The sequence below is a fragment of the Diabrotica virgifera genome, chromosome 3, assembly GCF_917563875.1.
Source record: "Diabrotica virgifera virgifera chromosome 3, PGI_DIABVI_V3a".
NCBI classification, from domain to species: Eukaryota; Metazoa; Arthropoda; class Insecta; order Coleoptera; family Chrysomelidae; genus Diabrotica; species Diabrotica virgifera.
This window is the reverse complement of record NC_065445.1, coordinates 107,529,790-107,544,172: the sequence shown is the minus strand read 5'-3', so window position 1 is coordinate 107,544,172 and position 14,383 is coordinate 107,529,790. Positions and strand designations below refer to the sequence as shown.

Below are 14,383 nucleotides of genomic sequence, written 5' to 3'. Positions count from 1 at the left end.
ACATTGTATAGCATCCATAGAAAAAATAAGTTATTTTGATTCAAAACAAGTTTTTGATCAAATTTTATAGTGTAGAAAACGTTACAATACATTTTTACATTTTCCTCCATTCCCAAAATACATCATAATCAATTTGGCTGAAAATTTGGCTGTAGTTAGAAGGATTTGAATTATATTATAATACTAAAAAAGTTGCATGCAATAATATCAGACTCCAAAGTATAATACAGTCGGGATATCATTTGACCTTGCATGCCGAGCTGCCCAAAATTTTATTTTTATGATCTTTAGAGGGGAAATAGTAGTATAAATTTAAAATTGCGAATGAATTCCTCCGTTACGTTAGCCGCCATCTTGATTTTAAAGGAGAACGGTTTTGCTCAATATCTCCGCCATTTTTAACTTTTCGGCCAAAATGATAGGAACTGAAATTGTTCCAAATAAATCATATTTACAATTATTATAATTTATTTTTAACAGTTCTTGTCGTGAGGTCGATATTTTCTGAGTTAATTGTAATTTTTTGGTATTGTAATATAATTTAAATCCTTCTAACCACTTTAAGTCCTATATTTTGGCTATCTGTGGGAAAATTTTTAGCCAAATCGATTATGATGTATTTTGGGAATGGAGGAAAATGTAAAAAACGGTATTTTAACGTTTTTTACACTATAAAATTTGATTTTTGAGTCCCTTCTATTAAAATATTATGTTTTCCATTGATACTTTACGATAGAAAATGCAAAAATCACTGTAAAATCGCTAAAATAGCATTTAAAAAAATAAGAAGAAGAAGACAATTCGACCTTAAATGTTTTATTTCTACATCCCGCAGATACTATATACCAATTTTCAGACAAATCGGAGATCCAAAAGTTTTTTTGATCCAAAATTGAATGATTTGAAATGTAATGGAATCACCCGGTTAAGTTTCCGGTCGAGGTAAAAATTATTACATTTTAATCTGTTGTAATTTTAATCGTTATATCTGCTCTTCAGCATGTTCCTACTCAAAATATAACGATACTACTCAAATACAAATAACTTGGTAATAGGATTAAGATGCGGTTTTCTAAAATATAATGAACTGGTCCCCGTTTTCCTTCTACTTTTCCCTGAAAGATTAGTTGCAGCAGTCCATAACTTTAGCTATTCCTTGTTTTGGCTTTAGGAAACCAAATGGAAAAAATGTAATAATAATAACTTACCGAGATTTTCTTAGATTTTCTTCGTGTTGTTAAATGTTGAAGCACTATTTTCGGTGGCATTAAGGAAAATGAAGGATGGGATAAAAGAAGGGAACTTACCGAAAATATGTTGTCTGGTATCGTCAATTTGTCTCACGGAAAACACACACAAAATCAAATTAAAATTGTCAAAGTGTACTATACGTTCCGACCGTATGTCTGTTAACGACTGACTGACTTAACATAAAGGACAGAAGATTATGCTTACTTAGAACTGTGTTGCCAAGACGTTCCCGAATTAAAATAAATGAAATATATATTCATATTGGCGCAAACATGATGTGACCCCAGGGCCGTAACTACCATTGGGGCAGCCGGTGCAGTTCCCCGGAGCCCTCGGCCAAGAGGGGCACCCTCTGGTTGGCCGTGCATAGATTTTAACGAGGAGAATAAAAATATGTATTTTAAAATCCGATCCCAACGAAATATTTTCGAATGACATAATTTTAAAAAGACCTTACAGGGGACCCTAGACCTCAACATAAATTTTTAATTTTTCCCTGGGGAAATTAGTCTTTTCGACTAAAATGCAATTGGAGCAGAACAGGAGCCCCTGAGGCATGACCTAAGCTGGGGCCCCCGAGACCTTAACATAAAAATTTAAATTATTACTTAGGAAATTAGTTATTGCGGCGTAATAAAACCTAAAATGCATTAGAAGAAGGGCCCGGGCTAAGCTGGAGCCCCCATGACCTTTCGTAAAGATATAAAGAATTGAAGAATGAATTAGCGGAATCTGAAAACCATGAAGTAGAAATTTGCCATAACTTTGAAGAAAATGACCAAAATCTGCTTGATCTGCAAGCAGAATCAATTACTAAAGAGTCTGGTCGTGGTGAAGATGCCATTCCAGTTTTAAAACCAACCTCTACAGATCAAGAAGTAAGCTGTAAGAAGTAAGTATGATGTTTTCCCAAGAACTGTGCATGAAAGTGACCTGAGACCTGAAGCGAAAATTATCCAGGCAGGACCTTTTCAGCGTGATGGACCTTTTCGAAGAGATAAAGATCAACAGGGTAGATGTTCGTCAAACCACTTTTACACCTTAACCACTAAGCGTGGAATGAAGCTAAGAAGAAATTAATTGTGATGCTCTACAATAAATGATAGTGTTTATTGTCTTCCTTGCTAGTTATTTTTTGACCATAAAGAAACTTCTGTCATGGAATGCATTAAAATGCGTTTTCAACGGGTTGAATATCAAACTCTTTTCCGGACCTCCCCCTTAACGCGCCCCCCGGTAGGGGTCACCATATCACGTTTGCCCCAGGGCCCCCAGATCACGTTTTCTTCGGGGCCCCCAACATCGAACTTACGGCCCTGTGTGACCCTATTTTCGCTATTCGATTTTAATTGTTTTTATTGTGGTTAACAGCTCTTTTTCTTTTTGCGTTCTCAGCAAAACACCCTGATTAGTAACGTGGTCGGAATAAGATAACTTTAGGATTACGATAAAGCGACATGTCGAAAGTCTCAATGTTTATTAAATTAGGATTAATGGACAAACAAACCAAAAATATTTTAATCGTAGTAATAGAACTATTTCTTAAGAACTCAGGGCGTAGCTCTCTTCCATCTGTGATCTAGAAGGTTTCTACATCCGCAGAAGTAAAAATTAGTAGGGGAGTTGGACAAGGATGTGTTCTGTCGCCCCTGCTGTTTAATCTTCACTCCGAGTTTCTATTTAAAGAGGCACTGGAGGATTCCAAGGATGGAGTCAAGGTGAATGGCGTAAATATCAACAGCATCAAGTACGCCGATGATACGGTATTGATTGCGGATTCCGACTTGGGTCTACAACGCTCATCGACAAGACCGACTCGACCTATGAGCAATTTGGTATGAAAATAAACATTAAAAAAACCAAAGTAATGTCAATCCGTAAAAACGAAACCTCACCTCAACATTGCCCAATAAATGGGCACATTTTAGAAGAGGGCCTGGGATCTGACAGGAGTTATGGACGCCGGTCCTGTATATGTGCAAAGACCTATAGTGTGCTGATTTTGCATTATGGTTTATTGAACTATTAGGCTATTGATTATCTCTGATTCTCTCTTCCTATGCGTATCTCATGCCCTAAATACTTAATAAAAGTGGTTTCTTCAATAGGAATGCGATTTACAGAAATCTTTTCGCTTAACACAAGATTTGTCTTGATTTCTGTTTTTATATGGTTGATTTCTAATCCAACTTGTAAGAAAGCTAGGTATAGTCTCTCCAGTTGCGATACTGCATAATCGATGCTGTCAGCAAAAAGAACAATATCGTTAGCGAATCTCAAATGACTAAGTATTTCTCCGTTTCTTTTTCACTCAGATTTGCGTGCTTAAACATATGCTCTAATAATGTTGTAAACAATTTTGGCGAAATTGTGTCTCCCTGTCGCACTCCCCGTTTTATTTTAAATGCGCTGGCCAGTTTTTTATCTGCCAGTTTCACGCTTGCTGTCGCATTTTGATAGATGTATTTGATCATGGTTAGCTAGCGATGACCTATACGGTACTCGGTTAAGGCTTTTAACATTTTTTGATGACTTCTGGTATCAAAAGCTTTATCGTAGTCAACAGATATCAGGACTAATGGCCTGTTATATTCAACACTCTTTTCCATTAAATTTTTAATTAGTTGTAAATGATAATGCTGCTCTAAAACCTGCTTGCTCTTTTGGCTGGTAGAAATCCAACTTACTCCTTTTGTATTTTTTTATACATTTTTTTTTATTTTTATAAATGATGTATTAATATTCAAGAAATAAAATTCGCCTATTTTATGTGTCTGATTTAGTAGTATGTTTTTCTAACTTGTTCTTAAACAGAATGTTATTGATTTAAAAACTAAAATATACTCTGATAGTGCGGCCGGTATGTGAAACAATTGCACATTTAATGATACAAGCATATAATTTGCCCCACATATACTACACATATAAAGGTTCAAGTTTAGATATGAGGCCATCTCAGATTTTGCCTTTTACAAAAATGGCGGGCATTCAAAATGGCGACTATACATATGAGTTTAATAGTACCATAACTTTTGAACGAAAGGTCTGATTTCAACCAAATTTGGTATATAGGTTCTTTTTTTGATTTACAAGATGGATGTGGTGAACCAGAAGAATCGGTTTACCAGAAATTGTGTTTTTACTAGTTGTTTATGTAAAAATATGTTTTTTTCTTCAATTTTTTCCCTCTGTATATATTAATTTTTCAAAAAGGTAATACCGCAATTGAAAAAAACTTAAAAATATTTTGTAGAAAATATTTTGAACTTTTTAGTTATGTTAATTACCATTTAATAAATGCATAAGGTATCTTCACATGTACCCTATGTGTGGCCGATTCGTGGAAATATTACAAGAATTATTGTGCATTTAATGGTAGAAGCATATAATTTGGACCACATATACTACATACATCAAGGTTCAAATTTAGATATAAGGCCATCTCAGATTTTACCTTTTACAAAAATGGCGGGCATTCAAAATGGCGACGATACATATTATGTGACTAATAACTTTTGAACAAAAAGTCCGATTTCAACCAAATTTGATATATAGGTTCTTTCTTGATGTGTAAGACCAATGTCTTGAACCGGAGGAATCGATTTACCAGAAGTTGTGTTTTTCCTGATTTTTATGTTAAAACATGTTGTTTTTTACCGATTCTTTCACCCTGTATATATTAATTTTTTAAAAAGTTAATAACGGCGTTGAAAAAAACGTAAAAGAATTTTCTAGGAAATATTTTGAACTCTTTAGTTATGTTAATTACCAATTAATAGATGCATAACGTATCTTCCCATGTACCTATGAACCTATGTGCGGCAGATTCCTGCAAATAATATAAGAATTATATTAGTAAAAGTATATAATAAAGTAAAAGCATATAATTTGGACCACACACACTACACATACAAAGATTCAAATTTAGATATGAGGCCATCTCAGATTTTGTCTTTTACAAAAATAGCGGGCATTCAAAATAAATCTGCCGCACATAGCTACATGTGAAGATACGTTATGCATTTATTAAATGGTAATTAACATAACCAAAAAGTTCAAAATCTTTCCTAAAAATATTTTTACACTCTTTTCAATGACGGTATTACTTTTTTTTGAAAAATTAAATATACAGGGTGAAAGAGTTGAAAAAACAACTTATTTTTACATAAAAAAAAAACAGTAAAACCACAACTTCTGGTAAACCGACCCTTCCGGTTCAAGACCTCGATCTTATCCACCAAAAAGGAGCCTTAATGCCAAATTTGGCTGAAATCGGACTTTTCGTTCAAAAGTTATCGTGCTATTAGTGACATATGTATAGTAGCCATTTTGAATGCTCGCCATTTTTGTAAAAGCCAAAATCTTAGATGGCCTCATATCCAAATTTGAACTTTTGTATGTTTAGTATATGCGGTTCAAATTATATGCTTCTTCCATTAAATTCACAATAATTATTCTTATAATATTTGCAAGAATCTGCCACACATAATGGTAATTAACAAAAATAAAAAGTTCAAAATATTTCCTAAAACACATTCTTACGCCCTTTTCAATGGTGGTATTACCATTTTGAAAAATTAATATATACAGGGTGAAAAAATTGAAAATTAATTATTTACATAATATAAAATAGTTTTACATAAAAAACCAGAAAAAACACAACTTCTGGTAAAGCGATTCTTTCAGTTCACGACATCGGTCTTGTAAATCACAAAAAGAACCTATTTACCAAATTTGGTTGAAATTGGACTTTTCATTCAAAAGATATCGTGCTATTAGTCACATATGTATAGTCGCCCATTTTGAATGACCGCCATTTTTGTAAAAGGCAAAATCTGAGATGGCCTCATATCTAAATTTAAATCTTTATATGTGCGGTATATGTGGACCAAATTATGTGCTTGTATCATTAAATGTGCAATTCTTATAATATTTGCACGAATCTGCCGCACTCTGAGACACCTACTACAAAATCATATTTTTAAAAATTATTCTGTATAGGTATTTATTATTAATATTACTTTTTTCTTTGCAGAAAGCCTGTTACAGAAACTTAAAAAGCGGTGCAGAAAGTGGTTGGGACTTCTCTTCTCGTTGGTTATACAATGACGACAGAAACCCCAGTACAAACCTCTCTCAAATAGACATCATTGATGTCATACCAGTAGATCTAAACGCTATCCTCTGCAGAGCCTTTGAAGAACTCTCTAGGTTTTATCAACTTGTAGGTAATAACGAAAAGGCAGAAGCATGGTCCCATAAGCACTTAAATTTAAGATCAGCAATTCAAGCAGTCAATTACAATGATGAGGACGGTATTTGGTATGACTTTGATGTAAAGCATTCCAGTCATAGAAAGGAGTTTTATCCCAGCAACTTTGCTCCTCTTTGGGCTGATGCTTACGATACTACCAAGAAGGAAACATTCGGCATTAGGGCTGCTACTTACTATAGAAAGATGAAGGTTAATACTTACGCTGGTGGAATACCGTCATCTTTACTCCAAAGTGGCCAACAGTGGGATATGCCGAACGCATGGCCGCCACTACAGGAGTTCATTGTCTTAGGTATATTACCCTTTTACTAATGAATATTATTATGAAAGTGTTTATAAATATATACATACATATCTATTTTTGTCCTACTTCTTCTTCTTCGTATAGCCATTCACGTTCACATCTGAACATAAGCCTCTTCAAGTCTTCCTTTCCATTGTTTTTATTGTACTCTGCTTGTAGCCAATTTTTCCCGGCAGTCCGTTTCAGATCATCTGTCCATCGCATAGGAGGTCTGCCACTGGGTCTTTTGTGTTGGTATGGCCTCTAGGTTAGAATTGTTCTGCGTCATTTGTTTAGATCGCTTCTAGCTACATGTCCAGCATACTCCCATTTCAATGTTAATGATTTTTGTAGAACATCGGTGACCTTGGTTTTCTGTCTTATCCATGTGTTTGTTTTCCTGTCCTTAAGTGATATGCCTAGCATTGATCTTTCCACCGCGTGTTGAGTGACTCTGAGTATATTCATATTCTTTTTTGTGATTGTCTATGTTTGTGCCCCATATCGGAATAATGCATGCATCAAAAACTTTAGATCCAAGATGTATGTAGTTGAATTTGTTGATTTCTGAGTATGTAGTTCAGTTTGCCGAATTCTGCCCATGCTAACTTTCTTCTTATTTTTGTTTCTTCCGTTTGAATTTCCCTATTTAGTATTATTATTGTCCTAACTATATATTATATACTTCAACTTTTCCTATAACTTTGTCGTTTATTATTGTCACGGTTTCTTCGGAGTGTGTGATTTTGTTTTTGTTTAAATTTTCAGTCCTATTTTAGAAAATTCGGTATGCAGTTCTAAAAGCATGGTTGTTTTTGTAGGTCAGTAGCTATCAGGATTATGTCATCCGCAAATCGTAGATTACTGAGGTAGCAGCCATTGATGTTTATCCCCTAATATTTCCAATTTAATTTTTTTAAAAACGCCTACTACACCTTTTAAAATTTTACATTTTTTCCTCAAGAGCTTGTCTCCACTGTTCCAGTTTTTGTTTTAAGTCGCTTTCACTATTTCCTAGTAACAATATATCATCAGCATACATTAAGTACCAGGAAATGTTACCCTGTAGTTTTGCTGTTATCTAATCCAAAATTAATGAGAATAAATATAAGGACTAAGTACCGAGTCTTGGTGAAATCCTACTTTCACATGAAATTTATCTCCCACATCTGTCCTCACATTAGTTGTTACTCCCTCACACATGATGTCTTTCACAAGCTTGGAATATTGACCAGTGGACCTACTATATGATTTCTCAAGATTAATGAATACCATATGAGTGTTTGTTTCTTTATTCATGTATTTTTCCATTATAATAAAATTTGCATCTGTGATTGATCTACTCTGCAAAAAGCCAAACTGATTATCGAATGTTTCTGTTTCTTCACGTACATATGTGCCAATCAATTATAACTCTCTCCCATAGTTTCATGGTGTGAGTAAGTAGTTTTATAACCCTTATAGTTTGTACATTGTTACATAACTTCCTTGTTTGCGTAAACAGGTATTAATATACTGGTTCTCCATTTGTCTGGCATTTGTCCAACTTTCATAATTGTATTAAATAAATCTGTTAGCCAACTTGTTCCTGTCTCTCCTAATGCTCTCCATACTTCCACTGTAATGTTATCTGGTCCAACTGCATTACATTTCTTTATTTTTTGAAGTGTTTGAACCACTTCATCGTTTAGTTATTTTGGTGACCATTACTGTTACTGTCAGAGGCGTAGCAGTACCGCCGTATCAACCGAATCAATTATACGGGGCCCCCGACATTCAGGGGCCCCATCGCGGCATGTCGAAACAAAATTCCATTTAAAAAAATTGCAGAAATTATTCTACAATTATTTCACTAATAAAACGCTTTGAAACCGTGTATATTGTTTGGATATCGACATTTTTGTATAATGGATTATTTATTTATATTTATATAAACTATATTTATGTACAGGTACCTATCTATTTTCTGCCGCTCGCCTGTATTCCATAACAACAGAGCTTTTTTTGTTTTCAAGCTACTTTTATTGTCCATTCACCCTTGGCAGTGTGTGAGACATTATATAAAGTATAATGCCAAATTGCAATTTTTATAATTGCATTTTGTTTGAATACATGAAACCGTGTGTATCGTTTGCGTATATTTTCGTGTAATCGGTTCTTTATCTATAAATTGTATTCAGGTATAGGTATCTATTTACCGGCCACTCGCATCATATGAACAGAGCTTCTTTGTCTACGCTTATTTTCAATGTCTATTCACTCATGGCTTGAAAAATTAAATATGTTTTCAAACAATGGATCTCAACAATTCAAATCTAGTTATGTGACTGTGATGTAGCCCTTTTTAGGGATTTTAAATATATACCTTTTATAAAGGATTTACTAATTTTTTTGTATTACATGGTATACAGCCAACTACAGGAAAACTTTTTCCTTGTGGAATTCAAATCTCTTTTTCGACTTTGGTATATAAGAGTTTATTAGGTTTATTTTTTCTATCTATATTTGGGTGTTATACGCCGAACTTATAGACTTGTAGGTGATTTGGTTTAAATCTTAATATTTTGAGCCTAGGAATCTACAGTTAAAATATTTCCATTTATTAATGAAACACCCTGTATAATGCAAAATTTAAATAAATTGCAAATTGCATAAGACATACAACCATAGGAACTAATAATAGACCTGGATCCCGCTTACCAAAAAAAGTTGATTAATAGCAAGCTAAAAATTTGTTAATAGCTTAACGGTTTCTAGTCGGACAAATTTTGATGTACGGGAACACTGGAACAGGGAATTTTTAATTGTGGATCAGTTTAAAAATTTGGAACGTCAGATTACGAAAACGTCCTATGTATTTTGTCGGACATTCAATTGATTTGTTACCCTTTCATTAAACTCTCATGCGAAAATCAGACTGCTATTACTAACCAACATGATTCCTGTCATTTGACATTTTCTTCGTGTTCCACTCATTAAAATGCCCAGTTGATGATAAACACCAGTCTGATTTTTGCATGAGAGTTTAATGAAATGGTAACAAATCAATTGGAAGTTCTGTCCGACAAAATACATGGAACGTATTCGTAGTCTGACGTTCCAAATTTTTAACCTCTTCTACAATTAAAACTTCCCCTGTTCCAGTGTTCCCTACATCAAAGTTTGTCCGACTAGACGCCGTTAAGCTATTAACAAATTTTTAGCTTGCTATTAATCAACTTTTTTTTGGTAAGCGGGATCCATGTCTATTATTAGTTCCTATGATTGTATGTCATAATGTAATGTAAATTTTGAATTATACAGGGTGTTTCATTAATAATTGGAAATATTTCAACTGTAGATTACTAGGCTCAAAATATTAAGATTTAGCCCAAATCACCTAGTCAGAATATGCTTCCTAGGGGAGATAGAGCTCTTTGAACAAGGCTCCTTGTACCGAGTTTTTTTTTAAATACGTCCAGAATGCTTCCATTTAGAGAAACGAAAACTGGTACGCCTATTTATCTTCCAGAGATAAATCGATTCCATAAATTTCGAATTTCTGGTACTGGTCATAGGCGTCCGTTTTGGTTAGGGCAACGGATATTTTATCGCATAACTTTTTTATCTTTAACTTTTAAGTGTTTTTGACACTGGATTATTAAATTGTGAGGCATTTTAGTAATAAGAGGTACTATTGCGTCGTTTTCTAGAACCGTCACTTTGAAAATTGTGAATTTTTTGAATTTGAAAAAATATTTAAAAAAAAAATATGAAAAAAAAACGAAAACTGGTACGTTTATTCCATAGATGAATTGATTTCATCAATTGCGAATTTCCAGTACCGGTCATATGCGTCCGTTTTGGGTAGGTCAACGGTTATTTTATCGCATTATTTTTTGTGTCCTTAATTTTTAAGCATTTTTGACACTAGATTATTAAAGTTACTCTTGCTTTAAGTCGGTAAAATAGATCGTTTTTTAAATTTTTTTTTCAAATTTTGTTCAAATATAAAAAACGAAAAATTTTCAAATCGATTTTTCTAGAAAACCCTGTATCCTAGCGACTTAAAGCAAGAACTTGTAGCACTAGAATACCTCACAATTTAATAATCCAGTGTCAAAAGTTAAAGACAAAAAAAGTTATGCGTTAAAATAGCCGCTGCCCTACCCAAAAGGGGCACATATGACCTGTACTAGAAATTCGCAATTTATGAAATCGATTTATCTCTGGAAGATAAATAGACATACCAGTTTTAATTTTTCTTAATAGAAGCGTAACTAATGAAAAGACACCATCTTCAAAGAACTCAAGCTCCCTTAGGAAGTATTTTGGGAGTAGGTGATTTGGGTTAAACCTTAATATTTTGAGCTCAGGAATCTACAGTTAAAGAATTTCCAATTATTAATGAAACACCCTGTATTATTTTGTTTTATTTCATTATCTTTTATTTTGTAATAATATTGACGATTTACGTAATTTTATTAAACTGTATTTGTTATTGTTTTTTGTTTTCGACTCTTTGTAAGCTTTGTCCATAAAATTGTAAAATTTCCAGTGACAATAAAGCATATTTCTATTCTATTCTACACATGCAAGAGTTTTTGCTTAACATTTGTTTAGCACTATCCCACATCAGTCGTCGAAATGGGCCCTGCAAGAAACCTTGATATATGGCCATTGTGGGTCTAGCTACGCCACTGGTTACTGTCTTCGTTAACTCAATTGTTTTTCTGTCAAATCATTCACTTAATAATCTCTTTAAATACTTTTTCCACGTCATTTTGACATCCTTTTCCTGAAAAAGTATTTTATTATTTTCATCTCGGATACATTTAATCTGATGTTTGGATCTCGGACACGTTCTAATCTAATCGACCAATAGTCTTCTTCTTCCTCTTCTAATGGCGCTACAACCCTTTGTGAGTATTGGCCTGCTTAACAATGTCCTTCCATTCTGCCCTATTGGATACATTCCTTCGCCACTGCCTGATGTTCATGGTTTTAAGATCTTCCTCTGCGTCGTATATTCATCTTTTACGGGGTCATCCTCTTGTTCTATTTCCTTGGGGTTTTCATCTCTGGATTTCTTTTACAACTCGACCATCTGACATTCTTTCTAAGTTACGAAGCCAGTTAAATCTTTGTGAGTTTACAAATCTAACAATATCTGCGCTCTGCATTAGTTTATCCAGCTCATTTATCCATCCAATGGCACTACAGCCCAAATCGAGCCTTCATTTCGATTTACCGCTGTTCTTTTCCATCAACGCGTTCCCAGGAAGTTCCTGGCATCCTCATCGACTTCGTCTTCCCATCTCTTTTTAGGTCTTCCAACAGGTCTTTTTCCCTGCATTCTTGCATTTAGCAATTTTCTGGGGATTCTATTCTCATGCATGCGGACCACGTGCCCTGCCCACCGTAATCTCTGCAGTTTAGTGTATTGTGCTAGAGTTGGTTCGCTATATTGCTCGTATATTTCTCTATTATACCTAATTCGCCAGTTGTTATTTTCACTTATTGGGCCCAATATCCTACGTAATATTTTTCTTTCAAACACATCTAATGCATTGGCAGATTTCTATGTCACCACCCATGTTTCACAGCCATAACTTACTATGGGCCTAATTATTGTTTTATAAACCCGGAGTTTGGTTTTCCGGTGTACGTCTCGCGATTTGAGTATGTGGCCCATCGCGAAATAGGCTTTATTTGCCAGCATAAGCCTTCTATTTATTTCCTGTTCTTCTTCATTGCTTGTGACTAGATTCATTCCTAGGTACGTGAATCTATTCACATGTTCTATATCGTCAATAAAGTGTTGTTGCGCCGGTCTATTTGATCTGGTTTGTATGAGTAGTTTTGTTTTATTTGTATTTTATTTGTATTTATTGCTAGCCCTACTGCTTCTACACTCTGTTTCAACTCAACGTAGGTTTCTTCCGCTGCATTCATTGTTCTGCTCATTATGTTTATATCATCTGTGTATGCTGCTAATTGGGTAGATTTGTTTGTAAGTATGTTATTTCCGCTCACCGTCAACCGTCTAATTACATATTCAAGAACGAGATTAAAAAGCGTTGGAGCCAGTCCGTCGCCTTGTTTCAGTCCTTGCATTATCGTAAACGCAACAGTGATCTGTCCTTGAATACATACCTGTGCTTCTGTTTCTGTCATTGTCATTTGCACTAGTCGTATTAATTTTGATGGTATGCCAAATTCTTCCAATATATTAGGTAGAATTGTTCTATCTACTGAATCATAGGCTTGTTTAAAATTTACAAAGAGATTGTAAACGTCCATGTCATATTCCCATGCTTTGGCTAGTATTTGTTTAACTGTAAATAGTTGGTCAATGGTAGATCCATTTTGCCTAAACCCTGCTTGATATTCCCCGATGATTTTTTCCGTGAGAGGTTGAAGTCTTCGATTAAGGATGTTTGTGAATATTTTGTATCCCGAACAAAGTAAAGAGATGCCTCTATAATTCTGACACAACAGTTTGTCTCCTTTTTTATGGATATGGCAGATTATACTTTTCTTCCATTGTTGGGGGATTTCTTCTTTTATCCATATCTCTCGTATTAGCTGGTACATCTGTTGTGTCAAATTCTTTCCTCCTTGCTTGAGTAGTTCTGCTGGTATTTTATCTATTCCCGGTGCTTTATGGCTTTTTTGTATGTGGATTGCCGTTTGGACCTCCTCTAGCGTTGGGGGTCTAGTTAAATCATTTTCTTCTCCATCTTCCCCCAGCTCTTGTTGTTGTACCTCCTGCCGTGTCTGCTGTCCTGCTTATCCAGCTCATAGTTCATTTTAATTCTCCACGAACTATCGCTGCAATGGTTTGGTCCAAATATCTTTCTTAGTTGCGCTCAAATATCCTCAGTTGATTTTTATCAGTAGTAGAGAGGGTCCACATTTCACATCCATGTGTGACCACTGGTCTCATTAAATCCACCAATAATTATTTATTTTTAATTTGTTCCAGGTCTGCGTAAAACTGGATCAAAAAAAGCTGAAAGATTAGCCAAATCAGAAGCGAAGAAGATTGTCGAGGCTTTTATGATAGGATTCGAAACCACCAAGGACATGTTTGAAAAGTATGATGCAAGACATCCAGGTGAATACGGCGGTGGTGGAGAATACGTGGTTCAAACCGGTTTCGGTTGGGCGAATGGAGAAGCGCTTACGTTAATTAATGAATTTTACGCAAAATCACACAAGAAACACCATAAACATGGGAAATCACATCAGAGACATGAGAAACAGAGAAATAACGATGTATGAATGTTTTTATTTAATATTTTGTTTTAATATAATGTAATATAAGGGTAACGTTAATTGGGTTTTATATTTATTTTATTCTATTATCTAAATAAATAACATTCGTTATGCCGATTATACAGTCATTATCGCTGAAAGTGAGAAAGGCCTGTAGACTAGGGTGCATCGAAACAATAAAAGTGTGAAATGTTATATCTAATAGCATGAAAAAGTTGCTAGTGTTATTTTTCAGCATATTAGTATTTTTATTTTTTTTAACGAATTTTCTGCCCCTCCCCCCAACGACCTTGAATTTTACTAAATATCTGATT

At 34.5% G+C, this 14,383-nt stretch overlaps 1 protein-coding gene across 2 annotated transcripts in view; it reads left to right on the top strand.

Annotated features, from left to right (window-relative positions):
* LOC126882033 (trehalase-like) overlaps positions 1-14,129 on the top strand; it is a 54,916-nt gene extending 40,787 nt beyond the window's left edge. For both annotated transcript variants that reach the window (XM_050646808.1, XM_050646809.1), the window contains exons 3-4: positions 6,287-6,818; positions 13,777-14,129. In XM_050646808.1, the coding sequence (XP_050502765.1) occupies positions 6,287-6,818; positions 13,777-14,075 (831 nt within the window). In that variant the 3' untranslated portion in view covers positions 14,076-14,129. The remainder of the gene's footprint in view (positions 1-6,286; positions 6,819-13,776) is intronic.
* The last annotated feature ends 254 nt before the right edge of the window (positions 14,130-14,383 follow it).